Source organism: Salvelinus fontinalis, chromosome 32 (genome assembly GCF_029448725.1).
Source record: "Salvelinus fontinalis isolate EN_2023a chromosome 32, ASM2944872v1, whole genome shotgun sequence".
In the NCBI taxonomy this organism is placed as follows: domain Eukaryota; kingdom Metazoa; phylum Chordata; class Actinopteri; order Salmoniformes; family Salmonidae; genus Salvelinus; species Salvelinus fontinalis.
This window is the reverse complement of record NC_074696.1, coordinates 259,376-282,232: the sequence shown is the minus strand read 5'-3', so window position 1 is coordinate 282,232 and position 22,857 is coordinate 259,376. Positions and strand designations below refer to the sequence as shown.

Below are 22,857 nucleotides of genomic sequence, written 5' to 3'. Positions count from 1 at the left end.
CACCCTCCACTCCCTCCTCTCCCCCTCCACTCAACATCTATTGTGTTGCGGGTCTGTTTTGCTTCCTCCTCTAAACTGTCTGTCTGTCCTCTCCTCCCCAGACTTCCTCCTCTAACCTGTCTGTCCTCTCTTCCCTAGACTTCCTCCTCTAACCTGTCTGTCCTCTCTTCCCTAGACTTCCTCCTCTAACCTGTCAGTCTGTCCTCTTCTCCCCAGACTTCCTCCTCTAACTTGTCTGTCTGTCCTCTCCTCCCCAGACTTCGTCCTCTAACTTGTCTGTCTGTCCTCTCCTCCCCAGACTTCCTCCTCTAACTTGTCTGTCTGTCTGTCCTCTCCTCCCCAGACTACAGACATAACGGCAGGGACTTCCAGAGCTCCACGCTGTCTGTTCCAGAACAGGTCATGTCCTCCAACTACACCTCCCACTCTGACATGGCCAGGACCTGGTCACGGTCGCCAAGTCTTCCCCCTCCACAGAGGTACAGTAATCCAACCCAAACCCTAACCTCCCGGTCTGCCAAGGCCAAGACCCAATCTCAGTCGTTCAGTGTTCCCCCTCCACAGACGTACTGTTATCCAACCCTAACCTCTTGGTCTGCCAAGGCCAGGACCTGGTCACGGTCGCCCAGTGTTCCCCCTCCACAGACGTACTGTTATACAACCCTAACCCGAACTCAAACAGTTTTTTCTATGTCCCATTTAGTCGTAGTTTGGACCACGGCATGCGAGGGGGACCGCTTTCTTTTAGCTCAGGTCGGATGGACCGGCATCGCTTGTCTGAAGACTGCTACTCACCAGACAGGTACAAAAACCATACACACTATGTAGTCTACACAGCTACGCATCCATACACACTATGTATAAACCAAACCATACACACTATGTTGAAACCAGACACATTGTAGTCTCAGTGTGAATAGTTACTTTTTCACAGCAACATGAACCTAGAATGAACAGAGAAGCTGATGACTGTAGTTTTTACAAGACCATGACAGAAAGACCAGGGTCTCCCCCTTTCTCCCCCTACACCCTGAGATCAACCAGAAGACCAGGGTCTCCCCCTTTCTCCCCCTACACCCTGAGATCAACCAGAAGACCAGGGTCTCCCCCTTTCTCCCCCTACACCCTGAGATCAACCAGAAGACCAGGGTCTCCCCCTTTCTCCCCCTTGACCCTGAGATCAACCAGAAGACCAGGGTCTCCCCCTTTCTCCCCCTACACCCTGAGATCAACCAGAAGACCAGGGTCTCCCCCTTTCTCCCCCTACACCCTGATATCAACCAGAAGACCAGGGTCTCCCCCTTTCTCCCCCTTCACCCTGAGATCAAACAGAAGACCAGGGTCTCCCCCTTTCTCCCCCTACACCCTGAGATCAACCAGAAGACCAGGGTCTCCCCCTTTCTCCCCCTACACCCTGAGATCAACCAGAAGACCAGGGTCTCCCCCTTTCTCCCCCTACACCCTGAGATCAACCAGAAGACCAGGGTCTCCCCCTTTCCCCCCCAACACCCTGAGATCAACCAGAAGACCAGGGTCTCCCCCTTTCTCCCCCTACACCCTGAGATCAAACAGAAGACCCTCTTTATGTCCAAGAAACCTCAGTTTTGTTAGTGCGCTTAGTTCAGAAATCCAAAGGCACGAGCGCACTCTCAACATCAAGACGAAAAGTCAAAAAAGTACAATAAAAGTTAGTAGAAACATGTCAAACGATGTTAAAAATCAATCTTCAGGTTGTTTTTGTCATAAATAATCAATAATATTTCAACCGGACAAAAGCTTCGTCAATAGAAAAGGAGAAACAAGAAAGGTGCGTTCCCGATCACGCGCTGGACTCGTGTCTGGAAATGTCCGCTGTCCACTCATTGAAAGTGCTGTATCTCTCTAATTTTTTCAGAGTAAAAGCCTGAAACAATCTTAAAGACTGGTCACATGTAGAGGAAGCCATAGAGATCGTGAACTGGGTCCTAAGTCTTTGTATGGTGGATAGGCTTTCAATGGAAAAACAGCCTTTCAAAATAATAGTACTTCCTGGTTGGATTTTCCTCAGGTTTTCGCCTGCCATATCAGTTCTGTTATACTCACAAATATTATTTTAACAGTTTTGGAAACTTTAGAGTGTTTTCTATCCACATCTACTAATTATATGCATATCCTAGCTTCTGGGCGTGAGTAGCAGGCAGTTTAATTTGGAAACGCTTTTCATCCAAAATTCTGAATGCTGCCCCCTACCCTAGTGAAGATAATGTGGAAAAAGTCAAGGGGTCGGAATAATGTAGATATAATTAGATATCTATTATATGTCTCTGCCTTAACCCACACTAACATCACCCTTTCTCACCCTATTCAGATGTAGATCAAATGAAATCTTCAAATATGATTTGTCAAATGCTCCGAATACAACAGGTGTAGACCTTACCATGAAATGCTTACTTACAAGCCCTTAACCTATACGGGATTGGTGTCCCTAAACCAGGACGGTTGTTGCTAATGTGACAAGAATTACGTTTTAAACAACAGCCAACTTTCCGGGACATAGACATGTCTTATATAGGCAGAAAGTTTATATATTGGTAATCTAACTGCAGTGTCCAATTTACAGTAGCTATTACAGTGAAAAAATACCATGCTATTGTTTGAGGAGAGTGCACAACAATAACACTATCATGGCAACTGGTTTGATACATTCACCTCTGAAGGTAAATAATGTACTGACATTCAGTAATCTGGCTGTGATTTGTCATCCTGAGGGTCCCAGAGATAAAATGTAGCATCGTTACGTTTGATAAAATCGATTTTTATATTCAAATGTAGGAACTGGGTTCTACAGTTTGAACCCCTGCTGTCTGTTACATGTACATGTAGGTAGGGATAAAGTGACATAGATAATAAACAGTGAGGAGCAGCAGTGTACATGTAGGTAGGGATAAAGTGACATAGATAATAAACAGCGAGGAGCAGCAGTGGACATGTAGGTAGGGATAAAGTGACATAGATAATAAACAGCGAGGAGCAGCGATGTAAAAACAAAAGGGGGGGGTGTCAATGTAAATAATCCGGGTGACCGCTCCACTACAGCCCCGTCAATGTGAATCGGGGTGTGTTCGGCCCTCCTTTTCCTGTAGTCCACGATCATCTCTTTTGTGTTGCTCACATTGAGGGAGAGGTTGTTGTCCTGGCAACACACTGCCAGGTCTCTGACCTCCCTATAGGCTGTCTCGTCGTTGTCGGTGATCAGGCCTACTACCGTTGTGTCGTCAGCAGACATAATGATGGTGTTGTGCATAGCCACACAGTTGTGGGTGAACATTTTCCAGTCTGTGCTAGCAAAACAGTCCTGTAACGTATTATTCGTGTCATCTGACCACTTCTGTATTTAGCGAGTCACTGGTACTTCCTGCTTTACTTTTTGCTTGTAAGCAGGGAGCAGGGGGATAGAATTAGGATCAGATTTTTCAAAGGTAGTTCAAAGGAGAGCATTGTATGCGCCTCTGTGTGTGGAGTAAAGGTGGTTTAGATTTTTTCCCCCTTGCTGGTAGAAATTATGTCAAACGGTTTTAAGTTTGCCTGCATTAAAGTCCCACTAGGACCAATGGTTCTGGATGAGCATTTTCTTTTTCGCTTATGGCCTTAATGAGTGCGGTCTTAGTGCCAGCATCAGTTTTTGGTGGTAAATAGACGGCTACAAAAATTTAGATGTGGTTTACAGCTTATCATGAGGCACTCTACCTCAAGCAAGCGAACAATAGAATTATATAAAGTATATACAGTACCAGTCAGAAGTTTGGACACACCTACTCATTCAAGGGTTTTTCTTTATTTTGACTATTTTCTACATTGTAGAATAGTGAAGACATCAAAACTATGAAATAACACATATGGAATCATGTAGTAACCAAAAAAGTTTTAAACAAATCAAAATATATTTTATATTTGACATTCTTCAAAGTTACCACCCTTAGCCTTGAAGAGAGCTTTGCACATTGTTGGCATTCTCTCAACCAGGAATCATGAGGAATTCTTTTCCAACTATCTTGAAGAAGTTCCCACATATGTTGGCTGGTTTTCCTTCACTCCTCCGTCCACACCATCTAAATTGGGCTGAGGTCGGGCGATTGTGGAGGCCAGGTCATCTGATGTAGCACTCCATCACTCTCCTTCTTGGTTAAATATCCCTTACACAGCCTGGAGATGTGTTTTGGGTCATTGTCCTGTTGAAAAACAAATGATAGTCCCACTAAGCGCAAACCAGATGGGATGGTGTATCGCTGCAGAATGCTGTGGTAGCCATGCTGGTTGACTGTGCCTTGAATTCTAAATAAATCAGAGACAGTGTCACCAGCAAAGCGCCCCAACACCATCACACCTTCTCCTCCTTGCTTCACGTGGGAACCACACACGTGGAGATCAACCCTTCACCTACTCTGTGTCTCACATAGACACGGCGGTTGGAACCAAAAATCTGAAATTTGGACTCATCAGACCAAAGGACAGATTTCCACCTGTCTAATGTTCATTGCTCGTGTTTCTTGGCCCAAGAAAGTCTCTTCTTATTATTGTTGTCCTTTTGTAGTGGTCGCAATTCGACCATGAAGGCTTGATTCACGTAGTCTCCTCTAAACAGTTGATGTTGAGATGTGTCTGTTACTTGATCTTTGGGAAGCATTTATTTGGGCTGCAATTTCTGAGGCTGATAATTCTAATGAACTTATCCTCTGTTGCAGTAACTCTGGTTCTTCCTTTCTTGTGGCGGTCGTCATGAGAGCCAGTTTTTGGCTCATTTTTCTAAAAACCAGCATAAAACTCTTTCTAAAGACTGTTGACATCTAGTGGAAGCCCTAGGAACTGCAATCTGGGAGGATTTCGCCTCATGATAAATGTGACAGCCATTGGAAACAGTGTTGGCATAATTTTTTTTTGGGGGGGTGGGGTTTCGCCTGCCATATCAGTTCTGTTATACTCACAGACATATTTTTAACAGTTTTAGAAACGTTAGAGTATTTTCTATCCAAATCTACCAATTATATGCATAGCCTGGCTTCTGGGCCTGAGTAACAGGCAGTTTACTTTGGGCACGCTTTTCATCCGGACGTGAAAATTCTGCCCCTTACCCAAGAGAGGTTAAATTCTGGGGTCTTAGTGAGTCATTTCTCGGGTCTTAGTGAGTTAATAAAGTTCATACAGTGCATTCGGATTGTATTCAGACCCCTTCACTTTTTCAACATTTTGTTACATTACAGCCTTATGTTAAAATGGATTAAATATTTTTTCCCCCTCATCAATCTAATCAAATACATTTTTATTTGTCACATGCGCTGAATACAACAGGTGTTGACCTTACCTGTGAAATGCTAAATTACAAGCCCTTAACCAAAAATACAGTCCAAAATATATATATTGGAGGTAGAATATGTTAATGAGCCTTTTGGTTCTAGACTTGGCGACTTGGCGCTCCGGTACCGCTTGCCGTGCAGTAGCAGAGAGAACAGTCTATGACTTGGGTGACTGAAGTCTTTGACAATTTGTGTGGCTTTCCTCTGACACCGCCTAGTAGATGTTAGGAAGCTTGGCCCCAGTGATGTATTGGGCCATACGCAGAACACGCTGTAGTGCCTTATGGTCAGATGCTGAGCAGTTGCCATACCAGGCGGTGGTGCAACCAAGCAGGATGCTCTCGATGGTGCAGCTGTATAACTTTTTGAGGATCTGGGGACCTATGTCAAATCTTTTTAGGCTCTTGAGGGGGAATAGGTTTTGTCGTGCCCTCTTCACGACTGTCTTGGTGTGCTTAGACCATGATCGTTTGTTGGTGATGTGGACACTAAGGAACTTGAAGCTCTCAACCCACTCCACTTCAGTCCCATTGATGTGAATGGGAATCTGTTCGGCCTTCCTTTTCCTATAGTCTAGATCAGCTCCTTTGTCATGTTCACATTGAGAGATAGGTTGTTTTCCTGGCACCACCAGTGTCTCTGACCTCCTCATAGTTGTCGGTGATCAGGCCTGCCATTGTTGTGTCGTCAGCAAACTTAATGATGGTGTTGGAGTCGTGCTTGGCCACACAGCCGTGGGTTAACAGGGAGTACAGGGGGGGACTAAGCACGCACCCGAGGGGCCCCAGTGTTGAGGATCAGCGTGGCAGATGTGTTGGTGCCTGCCCTACCACCTGGGGGTGGACATGGTGTTGAACACTAAGGTGTTGAACACTAAGGTGTTGAACGCTGAGCTGTAGTCAATTAACAGCATCCTCACATAGGTGTTCCTTTTGTCCAAGCCAGGCCACTCAAGGACATTCAGAGACTTGTCCCGAAGCCACTCTTGCATTGTCTTGGCTGGGTGCTTACGGTCATTGTGCTGTTGGAAGGTGAACCTTTGCCCTAGTCTAAGGTCCTGAGTGATCTGTAGCAGGTTTTCACGAAGGATCTCTCTGTACTTTGCTCCATTCATCTTTCCCTTGATCCTGACTAGTCTCCCAGTCCCTGTCACTGAAAAGCATCCCCATAGCATCAATCAATCAAATGTATTTATAAAGCCCTTTTTCATCAGCCGATGTCACAAAGTGCAATACAGAAACCCAGCCTAAAATCCCAAACAGCAAGCAATGCAGATGCAGAAGCACAGTGGCTAGGAAAACTCCCTAGAAAGGCAGGACCCTAGCAAGAAACCTAGAGAGGAATCAGGCTCTGAGGGGTGGCCAGTCCTCTTCTGTTGTACCGGGTGGAGATTATAACAGTTCATGGCCAAGATGTTCATAGCTGACCAGCAGGGTCAAATAATAATAATCACAGTGGTTGTAGAGGGTGCAACAGAGGGTGCAACAGGTCAGCACCTCAGGAGTAAATGTCAGTTGGCTTTTCATAGCCGAGCTTTCAAAATTCGAGACAGCATGTGCGGTAGAGAGAGGGTGATAGAGAGAGGGAGAGTCGAAAACAGCAGGTCCGGGACAAGGTAGCATATCCGGTGAACAGGTCATGGTTCCATAGCTGCAGGCAAAACAGTTGAAACTTGAGCAGCTGCACGACCAGGTGGACTGGGCACAGCAAGGAATCATTAGGCGAAGTAGTCCTGAGGCATGATCCTGGGAGGGGAGGGAGAGGGAGAGGGAGAGAGAGAGATTTAGAAGGAGCATACTTAAATTCACACAGGATACCGGATAAGACAGGACAATTACATCAGATATAACCGACTGACCCTAGCTCCCCGACACAAACTATTGCAGCATAGATACTGGAGGCTGAGACAGGAGGGGTCGGGAGACACTGTGGCCCCGTCTGACGATTCCCCCGGACAGGGCCAACCAGGCAGGATATGACCCCACCCACTTTGCCAAAGCACAGCCCCCACACCACTAGAGGGATAACCGCAAACGTACTAGCCTGAAATAAGGCTGAGTACAGCCCACGAAGATCTCCCCCATGGCACGAACCCGAGGGGGTGCCAACCTGGACAGGAAGATCACATCAGTGACGCACCCCTCCTTGGGACGGTATTGAAGAGCACTAGTAAGCCAGTTACTCAGACTCCGTAATAGGGTCAGAGGCAGAGAATCCCAGTGGAGAGAGGTGAACCGGCCAGGCAGAGACAACAATGGCGGTTTGTCGCTCCAGTACCTTTCCTTTCACCTTCACACCCCTGGGCCAGACTACAATCAATCATAGGTCCTGATGAAGAGATGAGTCTTCAATAAAGACTTAAGCGTCGAGACCGAGTCTGCGTCTCTCACATGGGAAGGTAAACCATTACATAAAAATTGAGCTGTTTGCTTAGAAATTCTAGGAACAGTAAGGAGGCCTGCGTGTTGTGACCGTAGCGTACGTGTAGGTATGTACAGCAGGACCAAATTGGAGAGATAGGTAGGAGTAAGCCCATGTAATGCATTGTAGGTTAGCAGTAAAACCTTTATATTAGCCCTTGCCTTAACAGGAAGTGTACAGAGGCTAGCACTGGAGTAATATGATCACATTTTTGGTTCTAGTCAAGATTATAGCACTAACTAAAGTTTATTTAGTGCTTTATCCGGGTAGCCGGGAAGTAGAGCATTGCAGTAGTCTAATCTAGAAGTGATAATAGCATGGATTAGTTTTTTTCTACATCCTTTTTGGACAAAACGTTTCTGATTTTTGCAGTGTTACGAAGATCGAAAAAGCTGTCCATGAAATACTCTTGATTCGTTCGTCAAACAACAACATCGTTCGTCAAAAGAGAGATCAGAGTCCAGAGTAACGCAGAGGTCCTTCACAGTTTAATTTGAGACAACTTTACAACCATCAAGATTAATTGTCAGATCCAACAGAAGATCTCTTGATTTCTTGGGACCTAGAACTAGCATCTCTGTTTTGTCCAAGTTTAAAAGTAAAACATTTGCTGCCATCCACTTCCTTATGTCTGAAACACAGGCTTCCAGGAAAGGCAATTTTGGGGCTTCACCATGTTTCATTGAAATGTACAGCTGTGTATCATCCGCATAGCAGTGAAAGTTAACACTATGTTTCCGAATGACATCACCAAGAGGTAAAGTATATAGTGAAAACAATAGTGGTCCTAAAACGGAACCTTGAGGAACACCGAAACGTACAATTGATTTGTCAGCGGACAAACCATCCACAGAGACAAACTGATATCTTTCCGACAGATAAGATCTAAACCAGGCCAGAACTTGTCCGTGTAGACCAATTTGGGTATCCAATCTCTCCAAAAGAATGTGGTGATCGATGGTCAAAAGCAGCACTAAGGTCTAGGAGCACGAGGACAGATGTAGAGCCTTGGTCTGATGCCGTTAAAAGGTAATTTATCACCTTCACGAGTGCAGTCTCAGTGCTACGATGTGGCTAAAACCAGACTGAAGCATTTTGTATACATCGTTTATCTTCAGGAAGGCAGTGAGTTGTTGCGCAACAGCTTTTTCTAACATTTTTGCGAGAAATGGGAGATTCGATATAGGCCAAAAGTTTTTTTACATTTTCTTTGTCAAGGTTTTGCTTTTTCAGGAGATCCTTTATTAGTGCCATTTTTAGTGAGTTTGGATTGGATCCTGTGGATAGGGAACCGTTTATTTTGTTCGACATAGGAGGGCCAAGCACAGGAAGCAGCTCTTTCAGTAGTTTAGTTGGAATAGGGTCCAGTATGCAGCTTGAAGGTTTAGAGGCCATGACTATTTTCATGAACGTGTCAAGAGATATAGGATTAAAAAACTTGAGTGTCTCCATTGATCCTAGGTCCTGGCAGTGTTGTGCAGACTCAGGACAACTGAGCTTTGGAGAAATATGCAGATTCAAAGAGGAGTCCGTAATTTGCTTTCTAATGATCATGATCTTTTCGTCAAAGAAGTTCATAAATTCATCACTGCTGAAGTGAAAGCCATCCTCTCTTGGGGAATGCTGCTTTTTAGTCAGCTTTGCAACAGTATCAAAAATGTATTTTGGATTGTTCTTATTCTCCTCAATTAGGTTGGAAAAATAGGATGATCAAGCAACATTGAGGGCTCTTCGATATTGCACGGTACTGTCTTTCAAGCTAGTCAGAAGACTTCCAGTTTGGTGGAGCACCATTTCCCTTCCAATTTTCTGGAAGCTTGCTTCAGGGTTAAGGTATTTTCTGTATACCAGGGAGATAATGTCTTGTGATAAATGTTTTTTTGTTTTTAGGGGTGCTACTGCATCTAGCGTATTACACAAGGTTAAATTTAGTTCCTCAGGTTGTAATCCGTCGTCCTTGGGTAGGTGGAGAGAGTCTGGAAGGGCATCTAGGAATCTTTGTGTTGTCCGACATATCATAGCACGACTTTTGATGATCCTTGGTTGGGGTCTAAGCAGATTATTTGTTGCAATTGCAAACATAATAAGATTATAAAAGGAAAAAACTTTAAGATCCACTATATTTATTCCATGGGACAAAACTAGGTCCAGAGTATGACTGTGGCAGTGAGTAGGTCTGGAGACATGTTGGGAAAAACCCACTGAGTTGATGATGCCTTTTGGAGTGGGTCTTTGGACTTTTCCATGTGAATATTAAAAGTCACCAAAAATGTGAAGTGAGGAACGCTGTATACAGTCCAGGAGCCCCACTTTATAAAAAGTGATTGATTGATCCATAGATTTCATGACTAGAAGCTCAAAAGATGAAAACGCAGTCATTAAAAAACAGAAAACGTAGTTACATTTTCGTAAATGTTAGCAACACCTGCGGAGGATGTGGTCACTAGTGTAACCAGGAGGAGAGGCCACATATAACACAGTAAATTCATCAGGATTAATGCAACCGCTGTTAGATTTAAAAAAAAAATAACTTTACTACAACATACAGAATGCATTATTGTGAGACAGCGCTCACCTATTCTCCGCCGTGTTGGAGCCAACATATTACACAGAAATACGAAATAACATCATAAATATTCTCCTACTTTTGCTGATCTTCCATCAGAATGTTGTGCAAGGAGTCCTAGGTCCAGAATAAATCGTTGTTTGGTTTTAGAATGTCCATTTCTTCTGTTGAATTAGCAACTTTGGCTAGCATTGTGGAGCGCACGTGTCCATCATCTCTTGGCGCATGGAACGAAAAATTCCCAAATTCCCAATAAACATTGAATAAACTGGTCAAACTCGGTTGAAAATCCTACTTTATGATGTTCTTCTCATATGTATCCAATAAAATGAGAGCCGGAGGAATTCGTAGTGTATACTGAACGCTTTTCAGAGGACAATGTGAGGTTCCCTGGTGCGCAGTTGAATACTGACAAAAGAGCGGACCTGTCACTCCAAAAGCTCTCATTCGGTCTCAGATCAAGCTAGAAACCCCATTCAACCTTCTACTGCCTGTTGACATCTAGTGGAAGGCGTATGAAGTGCATACAGATCCATAAATAAAAGCCAGTTGAATAGGCAGGCCCTGACACAGAGCCTCATTTTCAAAATATTCCCTTCCTGTATGGAAGTTTGCTGCCAAATGAGTTCTGTTTTACTCACTGATATAATTCAAACAGTTTTAGAAACTTCAGAGTGTTTTCTGTCCAATAGTAATAATAATATGCATATTGTACGATCTAGAACAGAGTACGAGGCCGTTTAATTTGGGCACGATTCTTTCCAAAGTGAAAACAGCGCCCCCTATTCACAAGACATGTTTCAGTCAGGCCAATCACATCAAGACTATGATCAGTTCATTGACTATAACTGCCTTGGAAGTGATGGATCTAACATTACGTAGCCATATTTTTTGTTACCCCCTTTTCCCCCAAGTTTCGTGATATCCAATTGGTAGTTACAGTCTTGTTCCATAGCTGCAACTCCCATACGAAGCCGTGCGTCCTCCAAAACACAACCCAACCAAGCCGCACTGCTTCTGACAACGCCCGCTTAACCCGGAAGCCAGCCGCACCAATGTGTTGGAGGAAACACTGTACAGCTGGCGTGCATTGCGCCTGGCCCGCCACATGAGTCAATAGATGGGACAGGAACATCCATGTCGGCCACACCCTCCCCTAACCCGGACGACGCTGGGCCAATTGTGCGCCGCCCATGGGTCTCCCGGTCGCGGTTGGCTCCGACAGAGCCTGGACACGAACCAGGATCTCTAGTAGCACAGCGATGCAGTGCCTTAGACCACTGCGCCACTCGGGAGGGCAAGTAGCCCTATTTTGAGATGTGAGATATCACAATCTCTTTCAATAATTACAGGCATGGAGGAGGTCTTTATTCCAGGGAGATTGCTAAAGCAAACACCGCCATGTTTAGTTTTGCCCAACCTAGGTCGAGGCACAGACACGGTCTCAATGGGGATAGCTGAGCTGACTACACTGACTGTGCTAGTGGCAGACTCCACTAAGCTGGCAGGCTGGCTGACAGCCTGCTGCCTGGCCTGCACCCGATCTCATTGTGGAGCTAGAGGAGTTAGAGCCCTTTCTATGTTGATAGATATGATGAGAGCACGCCTCCAGCTAAGATGGAGTCCGTCACTCCTCAGCAGGCCAGGCTTGGTTCTGTTTGTGGGTGAGTCCCCTTTTTGGAGGGGCAGAAAACAGTTTTCAACCAGCGATTGAGCTGTGTGACTCTGCCACTCCCCCTATCTGGGAGGGGGCCAGAGACTCTGCTGTAGAGCTCGTCACTCCCCCTAACTGGGAGGGGCCAGAGACTCTGCTGTAGAGCTCATCACTCCCCCTAACTGGGAGGGGGCCAGAGACTCTGCTGTAGAGCTCATCACTCCCCCTATCTGGGAGGGGGCCAGAGACTCTGCTGTAGAGCTCATCACTCCCCCTAACTGGGAGGGGGCCAGAGACAATTACTCGATGCCGACACATCTTTCTAGCTGATTTACACGCTGAAGCTCTGTTGTGCTTGGTGATCTCTTACTGTTTCATCTGAACATCGTCGGTGCTGACGTGGATAACAATATCTCTATACTCGCCAGTTTTAGCCTTAGCCATCACCCTCTTCAGATTAGCCTTAACGTTGGTAGCCCTGCCCCCTGGATTATTAATTTTTAGTCTAATACTGCGGGTAATGGAGTCGCCAATGACTAGGGTTTTCAACTTGTCAGAGCTAATGGTGGGAGGCTTCTGCGGCTCAGACCCCGTAACATGCAGAGGAGAGACCAGAGAAGCGACCTCTCCCATAACGAATAACCTTAGGTCCAGGGCTAACAACTCACTGTCCAACAGGATGAACACTTACTTGGTCCAAACCAGCACAACCGGTTCCCCAGTGTCTCATCAAAGAGGACGACAGTTACCCAACGTCCCACCCAAGGGCTCGCTGGATCGAAGTGAGTAAACCAGCTTTCTCTGCAAGGATGATACTTCATCAAAACTTTCTGTGGAAAGAAAATACAACTTCTCTGCACACACAACATTCTGCTCTTTAAAGTTAGTCAGTGAAGTGTTTCTCTCCAATATCTCAAGTCAGACATTCCCATCAACATACTGTACAATATAAATAACAGACCATGTTACTACCATGTAGTAGTAGTCACTACTAGGCCATGTTACTACCATGTAGTAGTCACTACTAGACCATGTTACTACCATGTAGTAGTAGTCACTACTAGACCATGTTACTACCATGTAGTAGTAGTCACTACTATACCATGTTACTACCATGTAGTAGTAGTCACTACTAGACCATGTTACTACCATGTAGTAGTAGTCACTACTAGACCATGTTACTACCATGTAGTAGTAGTCACCACTAGACCATGTTACTACCATGTAGTAGTAGTCACTAATAGACCATGTTACTACCATGTAGTAGTAGTCACTACTAGGCCATGTTACTACCATGTAGTAGTAATCACTACTAGGCCATGTTACTACCATGTAGTAATCACTACTAGGCCATGTTACTACCATGTAGTAGTCACTACTAGACCATGTTACTACCATGTAGTAGTAGTCACTACTAGACCATGTTACTACCATGTAGTAGTAGTCACTACTAGACCATGTTACTACCATGTAGTAGTAGTCACTACTATACCATGTTACTACCATGTAGTAGAAGTCACTACTATACCATGTTACTACCCTGTAGTAGTAGTCACTACTAGACCATGTTACTACCATGTAGTAGTAGTCACTACTAGACCATGTTACTACCATGTAGTAGAAGTCACTACTAGGCCATGTTACTACCATGTAGTAGTCACTACTAGACCATGTTACTACCATGTAGTAGTCACTACTAGACCATGTTACTACCATGTAGTAGTAGTCACTACTAGACCATGTTACTACCATGTAGTAGTAGTCACTACTATACCATGTTACTACCATGTAGTAGAAGTCACTACTATACCATGTTACTACCCTGTAGTAGAAGTCACTACTATACCATGTTACTATCATGTAGTAGAATTCAGTACTATAACGTCTGACAAAATAGAAATGTCAATGATTTTACATTTGTGTATATTGTGACATAACATCACAGCTTGGTTCCCTTTCTTATTGCCCAGAAGATGGAGAGGAGATTAATAATTCTTATCAAGGTCTGTACCTGCTAGTCTGGAGAGTAGTAGAGCAGTCCCTAACAAGGCCAAGTCCATGTCTCCTAGTCTGTCATGTTCTGTACCTGCTAGTCTGGCCTCTAGTTCTGAAGAGCACCAACAAGGCCAAGTCCATGTCTCCTAGTCTGTCATGTTCTATACCTGCTAGTCCAGCCCCTAGTTCTACAGAGCAGTCCCTAACAAGGCCAAGTCCATGTCTCCTAGTCTGTCATGTTCTGTACCTGCTAGTCTGGCCTCTAGTTCTGAAGAGCACCAACAAGGCCAAGTCCATGTCTCCTAGTCTGTCATGTTCTATACCTGCTAGTCCAGCCCCTAGTTCTACAGAGCAGTCCCTAACAAGGCCAAGTCCATGTCTCCTAGTCTGTCATGTTCTGTACCTGCTAGTCCAGCCCCTAGTTCTACAGAGCAGTCCCTAACAAGGCCAAGTCCATGTCTCCTCATCTGTCATTACTGTTAGCTGGTGTCCATTGTGCCCTGTGCTTTTCCCTTCCTGTTAAGTTCCCTGTCTCTACACAGTAATAGATAACAGCAGATAGTAGATACAGCAATAATAACAGCAGATAGTAGACAGCAGCAGTAATAACAGCAGATAGTAGACAGCAGCAGTAATAACAACAGATAGTAGACAGCAGCAGATAGTAGATACAGCAGTAATAACAGCAGATAGTAGATACAGCAGTAATAACAGCAGATAGTAGACAGCAGCAGTAATAACAGCAGATAGTAGATAGCAGCAGTAATAACAACAGATAGTAGATACAGCAGTAATAACAACAGATAGTAGACAGCAGCAGATAGTAGATACAGCAGTAATAACAGCAGATAGCAGCAGTAATAGCAGCAGATAGTAGATACAGCAGTAATAACAACAGATAGTAGACAGCAGCAGTAATAACAGCAGATAGTAGATACAGCAGTAATAACAGCAGATAGTAGACAGCAGCAGTAATAACAGCAGATAGTAGACAGCAGCAGTAATAACAACAGATAGTAGATACAGCAGTAATAACAGCAGATAGTAGATACAGCAGTAATAACAGCAGATAGTAGACAGCAGCAGTAATAAAAGCAGATAGTAGACAGCAGTAATAACAGCAGATAGCAGACAGCAGTAATAACAGCAGATAGTAGATACAGCAGTAATAACAGCAGATAGTAGACAGCAGCAGTAATAACAGCAGATAATAGATACAGCAGTAATAACAGCAGCAGTAATAACAGCAGATAGTAGACAGCAGCAGACAGCAGATAGCAGCAGTAATAACAGCAGATAATAGATACAGCAGTAATAACAGCAGCAGTAATAACAGCAGATAGTAGACAGCAGCAGACAGCAGATAGCAGCAGTAATAACAGCAGATAGTAGATAGCAGCAGTAATAACAACAGATAGTAGATACAGCAGTAATAACAACAGATAGTAGACAGCAGCAGATAGTAGATACAGCAGTAATAACAGCAGATAGCAGCAGTAATAGCAGCAGATAGTAGATACAGCAGTAATAACAACAGATAGTAGACAGCAGCAGTAATAACAGCAGATAGTAGATACAGCAGTAATAACAGCAGATAGTAGACAGCAGCAGTAATAACAGCAGATAGTAGACAGCAGCAGTAATAACAACAGATAGTAGATACAGCAGTAATAACAGCAGATAGTAGATACAGCAGTAATAACAGCAGATAGTAGACAGCAGCAGTAATAAAAGCAGATAGTAGACAGCAGTAATAACAGCAGATAGCAGACAGCAGTAATAACAGCAGATAGTAGATACAGCAGTAATAACAGCAGATAGTAGACAGCAGCAGTAATAACAGCAGATAATAGATACAGCAGTAATAACAGCAGCAGTAATAACAGCAGATAGCAGACAGCAGTAATAACAGCAGATAGTAGATAGCAGCAGTAATAACAGCAGATAGTAGATACAGCAGTAATAACAGCAGCAGTAATAACAGCAGATAGTAGACAGCAGCAGTAATAACAGCAGATAGTAGATACAGCAGTAATAACAGCAGATAGTAGACACAGCAGTAATAACAGCAGATAGCAGACAGCAGCAGATAGTAGACAGCAGCAGTAATAACAGCAGATAGTAGATACAGCAGTAATAACAGCAGATAGTAGATACAGCAGTAATAACAGCAGATAGCAGACAGCAGCAGATAGTAGATACAGCAGTAATAACAGCAGATAGTAGATACAGCAGTAATACCAACAGATAGCAGATAGCAGCAGTAATAACAGCAGATAGTAGATACAGCAGTAATAACAGCAGATAGTAGATACAGCAGTAATAACAACAGATAGTAGATACAGCAGTAATAACAGCAGATAGTAGATACAGCAGTAATACCAACAGATAGTAGATAGCAGCAGTAACAACAGCAGATAGTAGATACAGCAGTAATAGCAGCAGATAGTAGATACAGCAGTAATAACAGCAGATAGTAGATACAGCGGTAATAACAGCATATAGTAGATACAGCAGTAATAACAACAGATAGTAGATAGCAGCAGTAATAACAGCAGATAGTAGACAGCAGCAGTAATAACAGCAGATAGTAGACAGCAGCAGTAATAACAGCAGATATTAGACAGCAGCAGATAGTAGACAGCAGCAGATAGTAGACACAGCAGTAATAACAGCAGATAGTAGACAGCAGCAGTAATAACAGCAGATAGTAGATACAGCAGTAATAACAGCAGATAGTAGATAACAGCAGATAGTAGATACAGCAGTAATAACAGCAGATAGTAGATAGCAGCAGTAATAACAGCAGATAGTAGATACAGCAGTAATAACAGCAGATAGTAGATACAGCAGTAATAACAGCAGATAGTAGATAACAGGAGATAGTAGATACAGCAGTAATAACAGCAGATAGTAGATAACAGCAGATAGTAGACAGCAGCAGTAATAACAGCAGATAGTAGATACAGCAGTAATAACAGCAGATAGTAGATACAGCAGTAATAACAGCAGATAGTAGATACAGCAGTAATAACAGCAGATAGTAGATAACAGCAGATAGTAGACACAGCAGTAATAACAGCAGATAGTAGATACAGCAGTAATAACAGCAGATAGTAGATAACAGCAGATAGTAGACAGCAGCAGTAATAACAGCAGATAGTAGATACAGCAGTAATAACAGCAGATAGTAGATACAGCAGATAGCAGATACAGCAGTAATAACAGCAGATAGTAGATAACAGTAGATAGTAGATACAGCAGTAATAACAGCAGATAGTAGATAGCAGCAGTAATAACAGCAGATAGTAGATAGCAGCAGTAATAACAGCAGATAGTAGATACAGCAGTAACAACAGCAGATAGCAGATACAGCAGTAATAACAGCAGATAGTAGACAGCAGCAGTAATAACAGCAGATAGTAGATACAGCAGTAATAACAGCAGATAGTAGATACAGCAGTAATAACAGCAGATAGTAGATACAGCAGTAATAACAGCAGATAGTAGATAGCAGCAGATAGTAGATATCAGCAGTAATAACAGCAGATAGTAGACAGCAGCAGTGATAACAGCAGATAGTAGATACAGCAGTAATAACAGCAGATAGTAGACAGCAGCAGTAATAACAGCAGATAGTAGATACAGCAGTAATAACAGCAGATAGCAGACACAGCAGTAATAACAGCAGATAGTAGATACAGCAGTAATAACAGCAGATAGTAGATACAGCAGTAATAACAGCAGATAGTAGACAGCAGCAGATAGTAGATACAGCAGTAATAACAGCAGATAGTAGATAGCAGCAGTAATAACAGCAGATAGTAGATACAGCAGTAATAACAGCAGATAGTAGACAGCAGCAGATAGTAGATACAGCAGTAATAACAGCAGATAGTAGACAGCAGCAGATAGTAGATAGCAGCAGTAATAACAGCAGATAATAGATACAGCAGTAATAACAGCAGATAGTAGATACAGCAGTAATAACAACAGATAATAGATACAGCAGTAATAACAGCAGGTAGTAGATAGCAGCAGTAATAACAGCAGATAGTAGACAGCAGCAGTAATAACAGCAGATAGTAGACAGCAGCAGTAATAACAACAGATAGTAGATACAGCAGTAATAACAGCAGATAGTAGATAGCAGCAGTAATAACAGCAGATAGTAGATACAGCAGTAATAACAGCAGATAGTAGATACAGCAGTAATAACAGCAGATAGTAGACAGCAGCAGACAGCAGATAGCAGCAGTAATAACAGCAGATAGTAGATAGCAGCAGTAATAACAACAGATAATAGATACAGCAGTAATAACAACAGATAGTAGATACAGCAGTAATAACAGCAGATAGTAGACACAGCAGTAATAACAGCAGATAGTACATAGCAGCAGTAATAACAGCAGATAGTAGACAGCAGCAGTAATAACAGCAGATAGTAGACAGCAGCAGTAATAACAGCAGATAGTAGATACAGCAGTAATAACAGCAGATAGTAGATACAGCAGTAATAACAGCAGATAGTAGATACAGCAGTAATAACAGCAGATAGTAGACACAGCAGTAATAACAGCAGATAGTACATAGCAGCAGTAATAACAGCAGATAGTAGACAGCAGCAGTAATAACAGCAGATAGTAGATACAGCAGTAATAACAGCAGATAGTAGATACAGCAGTAATAACAGCAGATAGTAGATACAGCAGTAATAACAGCAGATAGTAGATACAGCAGGAATAACAGCAGATAGAAGATACAGCAGTAATAACAGCATATAGTAGATACAGCAGTAATAACAACAGATAGTAGATAGCAGCAGTAATAACAGCAGATAGTAGATAGCAGCAGTAATAACAGCAGATAGTAGACAGCAGCAGTAATAACAGCAGATAGTAGATACAGCAGTAATAACAGCAGATAGTAGATACAGCAGTAATAACAACAGATAGTAGATACAGCAGTAATAACAGCAGATAGTAGATACAGCAGTAATAACAGCAGCAGTAATAACAGCAGATAGTAGACAGCAGATAGTAGATAGCAGCAGTAATAACAGCAGATAGTAGATACAGCAGTAATAACAGCAGATAGTAGATACAGCAGTAATAACAACAGATAGTAGATAGTAGCAGTAATAACAGCAGATAGTAGATAGCAGCAGTAATAACAGCAGATAGCAGACACAGCAGATAGTAGATAGCAGCAGTAATAACAGCAGATAGTAGACACAGCAGTAATAACAGCAGATAGTACATAGCAGCAGTAATAACAGCAGATAGTAGATACAGCAGTAATAACAGCAGATAGTAGATACAGCAGTAATAACAGCAGATAGTAGATACAGCAGTAATAACAGCAGATAGTAGACAGCAGCAGATAGTAGATATCAGCAGTAATAACAACAGATAGTAGATACAGCAGTAATAACAGCAGATAGTAGACAGCAGCAGTAATAACAGCAGATAGTAGACACAGCAGTAATAACAGCAGATAGTACATAGCAGCAGTAATAACAGCAGATAGTAGATACAGCAGTAATAACAGCAGATAGTAGACAGCAGCAGTAATAACAGCAGATAGTAGATACAGCAGTAATAACAACAGATAGTAGATACAGCAGTAATAACAGCAGATAGTGGACAGCAGCAGTAATAACAGCAGATAGTAGACAGCAGCAGATAGTAGATACAGCAGTAATAACAGCAGATAGTAGACAGCAGCAGATAGTAGATACAGCAGTAATAACAGCAGATAGTAGACAGCAGCAGATAGTAGATACAGCAGTAATAACAGCAGATAGTAGATACAGAAGTAATAACAACAGATAGTAGATACAGCAGTAATAACAGCAGATAGTAGACAGCAGCAGTAATAACAGCAGATAGTAGATAGCAGCAGTAATAACAGCAGATAGTAGACAGCAGCAGTAATAACAGCAGATAGTAGACAGCAGCAGATAGTAGATACAGCAGTAATAACAGCAGATAGTAGATACAGCAGTAAAACTAGCAGATAGTAGATACAGCAGTAATAACATCAGATAGTAGACAGCAGCAGTAATAACAGCAGATAGTAGACAGCAGCAGATAGTAGATACAGCAGTAATAACAGCAGATAGTAGATAGCAGCAGTAATAACAGCAGATAGTAGATACAGCAGTAATAACAACAGATAGTAGATACAGCAGTAATAACAGCAGATAGTAGACAGCAGCAGATAGTAGATACAGCAGTAATAACAGCAGATAGTAGATACAGCAGTAATAACAGCAGATAGTAGACAGCAGCAGTAATAACAACAGATAGTAGATACAGCAGTAATAACAGCAGATAGTAGATACAGCAGTAATAACAGCAGATAGTAGATAGCAGCAGTAATAACAGCAGATAGTAGATACAGCAGTAATAACAGCAGATAGTAGATACAGCAGTAATAACAGCAGATAGTAGATACAGCAGTAATAACAGCAGATAGTAGATACAGCAGTAATAACAGCAGATAGTAGATAGCAGCAGTAATAACAGCAGATAGTAGACACAGCAGATAGTAGATAGCAGCAGTAATAACAGCAGATAGTAGACAGCAGCAGTAATAACAGCAGATAGTAGATACAGCAGTAATAACAGCAGATAGTAGACACAGCAGATAGTAGATAGCAGCAGTAATAACAGCAGATAGCAGCAGTAATAACAGCAGATAGTAGATAGCAGCAGATAGTAGACAGCAGTAATAACAGCAGATAGTAGACAGCAGCAGATAGTAGACAGCAGTAATAACAGCAGATAGTAGATAGCAGCAGATAGTAGACAGCAGTAATAACAGCAGATAGTAGATACAGCAGTAATAACAGCAGATAGTAGATACAGCAGTAATAACAGCAGATAGTAGATAGCAGCAGTAATAACAGCAGATAGTAGATACAGCAGTAATAACAGCAGATAGTAGACAGCAGCAGTAATAACAGCAGATAGTAGACAGCAGTAATAACAGCAGATAGTAGATACAGCAGTAATAACAGCAGATAGTAGATACAGCAGTAATAACAGCAGATAGTAGACAGCAGCAGATAGTAGATACAGCAGTAATAACAACAGATAGTAGACAGCAGCAGATAGTAGACAGCAGCAGATAGTAGATACAGCAGATAGTCGATAGCAGCTGAGTAGAAAGCAGCAGATTCTAGATATAGTAGATATCATTAGATGGTATACATCAGCAGGTATTAGATAGCAGTGGATAGTAGTTAGCAGCAGTAATAACATCAGAAACTAGTTAGTAGCAGTAATAGCATCAGAAACTAGTTAGTAGCAGTAATAGCAGCAAATAGTAGATAGTTAGAAACTAGTTAGATAGCAGCAAAGAAACTAGTTAGATAGCAACAGATAGCAGCATATAATAGATAACAGCAGATAGTAGCATATAATAGATACAGCAGATAGTAGCATATAAAAGATAACAGCAGATAGTAGCATATAATAGATACAGCAGATAGTCGATAACAGCAGTAATAACAGCAGATAGGAGATGATAGTTTGCAGCAGCAGATAGTAAATAGCAGCTGTAAGAGCAGCAGATACCAGCAGTAATAGAAGATAGAATATATAGAAGATATGTCTCTTTTCATTGTGCTATCTTTCTTTTCATTGTGCCATCTTTCTTTTCATTGTGCCATCTTTCTTTCTGCTCATTGTGGTGCTTTGTGGTCCTTCTCTTTTCTTTTCAAACCATCTGACCTCCTTGGCCGCGCCCCCAACAGGAGGACCGATGGCGTATCAAACACCTCACCCAGTCCACTACCGAGTCCCCTCCCCTCTGCAACACCAGCAGTCAATTCCTGTCCAGCAACATCCTCCACAACCTCTCATACGCCAACTATCTGCCCCTGTACAGTACCAAAACCAGCCCCCTGTATATTACCAAGGCCCACCCCCTGCTCAGTATCAAGCTCCTCCCCCTGTCCAGCCCCCAGCCCCTTCCCCAGCCCCTGTTATAACCTCTCCTCCAGCCCCTGCCCCAATACCTGCCCCAGTTGTATCCTCTCCTCCAGCCCCTGCTCCAGCAGTACCTTCTCCTCCAGCCCCTGCCCCAACACCTGCCCCAGTTGTAACCTCTCCTCCAGCCCCTGCCCCAGCACCTGCCCCAGTTGTAACCTCTCCTCCAGCCCCTTCCCCAGAGCCAGCCCCTGCCCCTGCCCCAGCCCCTGTTGTAACCTCTTCTCCAGCCCCAGAGCCAACCCCAACCACATACCCAGCCCCAGCCCCTGTGCCGCCACCACAGTCTCCTGAGCCAGGTGTGTCTCACTCATTTAATCTGACAATGTGACTGTCTTCTCTCATCCTCCTCAATAATGTGACTCTGTCTTCTCTCATCCTCCTCAATAATGTGACTCTGTGTTGTCTTCTCTCATCCTCCTCAATAATGTGACTCTGTGTTGTCTTCTCTCATCCTCCTCAATAATGTGACTCTGTCTTCTCTCATCCTCCTCAATAATGTGACTCTGTCTTCTCTCATCCTCCTCAATAATGTGACTCTGTCTTCTCTCATCCTTCTCAATAATGTGACGGTGTCTTTCCCACAACCTGGAAGACACTGAGAGAAGCCAGTCTACAGTCAGTAATGGGAGGAACACACCTGGGGGTACGAGAAAAGGCAAGTGGGGGAGTGTGTGTGACGGTATGCCGCCATGTGTGATGCTGTGTGGTTTTCTGTTTGAAAGTTGATGCTTTAGAAATGATGCATAAAGCTTTAGGTAGTGTTTTAAGTGGCTAGCTGATAAATATCGTAAAGATTGGACCGTGTTCACATTGTTAGCTTGTGTATCTTACACTACATTACCAAAAGTATGTGGACATCTGCTCATCGAACATCTCATTCCAAGATCATGG

General features: G+C 43.0%; 1 protein-coding gene across 1 annotated transcript in view; it reads left to right on the top strand.

The window, feature by feature from the left end:
• LOC129830507 (regulating synaptic membrane exocytosis protein 2-like) overlaps positions 1-22,857 on the top strand; it is a 257,440-nt gene that overhangs the window by 60,947 nt on the left and 173,636 nt on the right. The window contains exons 11-14 of the mRNA XM_055893080.1: positions 344-479; positions 704-802; positions 996-1,601; positions 12,650-12,753. Of these exons, the coding sequence (XP_055749055.1) occupies positions 344-479; positions 704-802; positions 996-1,601; positions 12,650-12,753 (945 nt within the window). The remainder of the gene's footprint in view (positions 1-343; positions 480-703; positions 803-995; positions 1,602-12,649; positions 12,754-22,857) is intronic.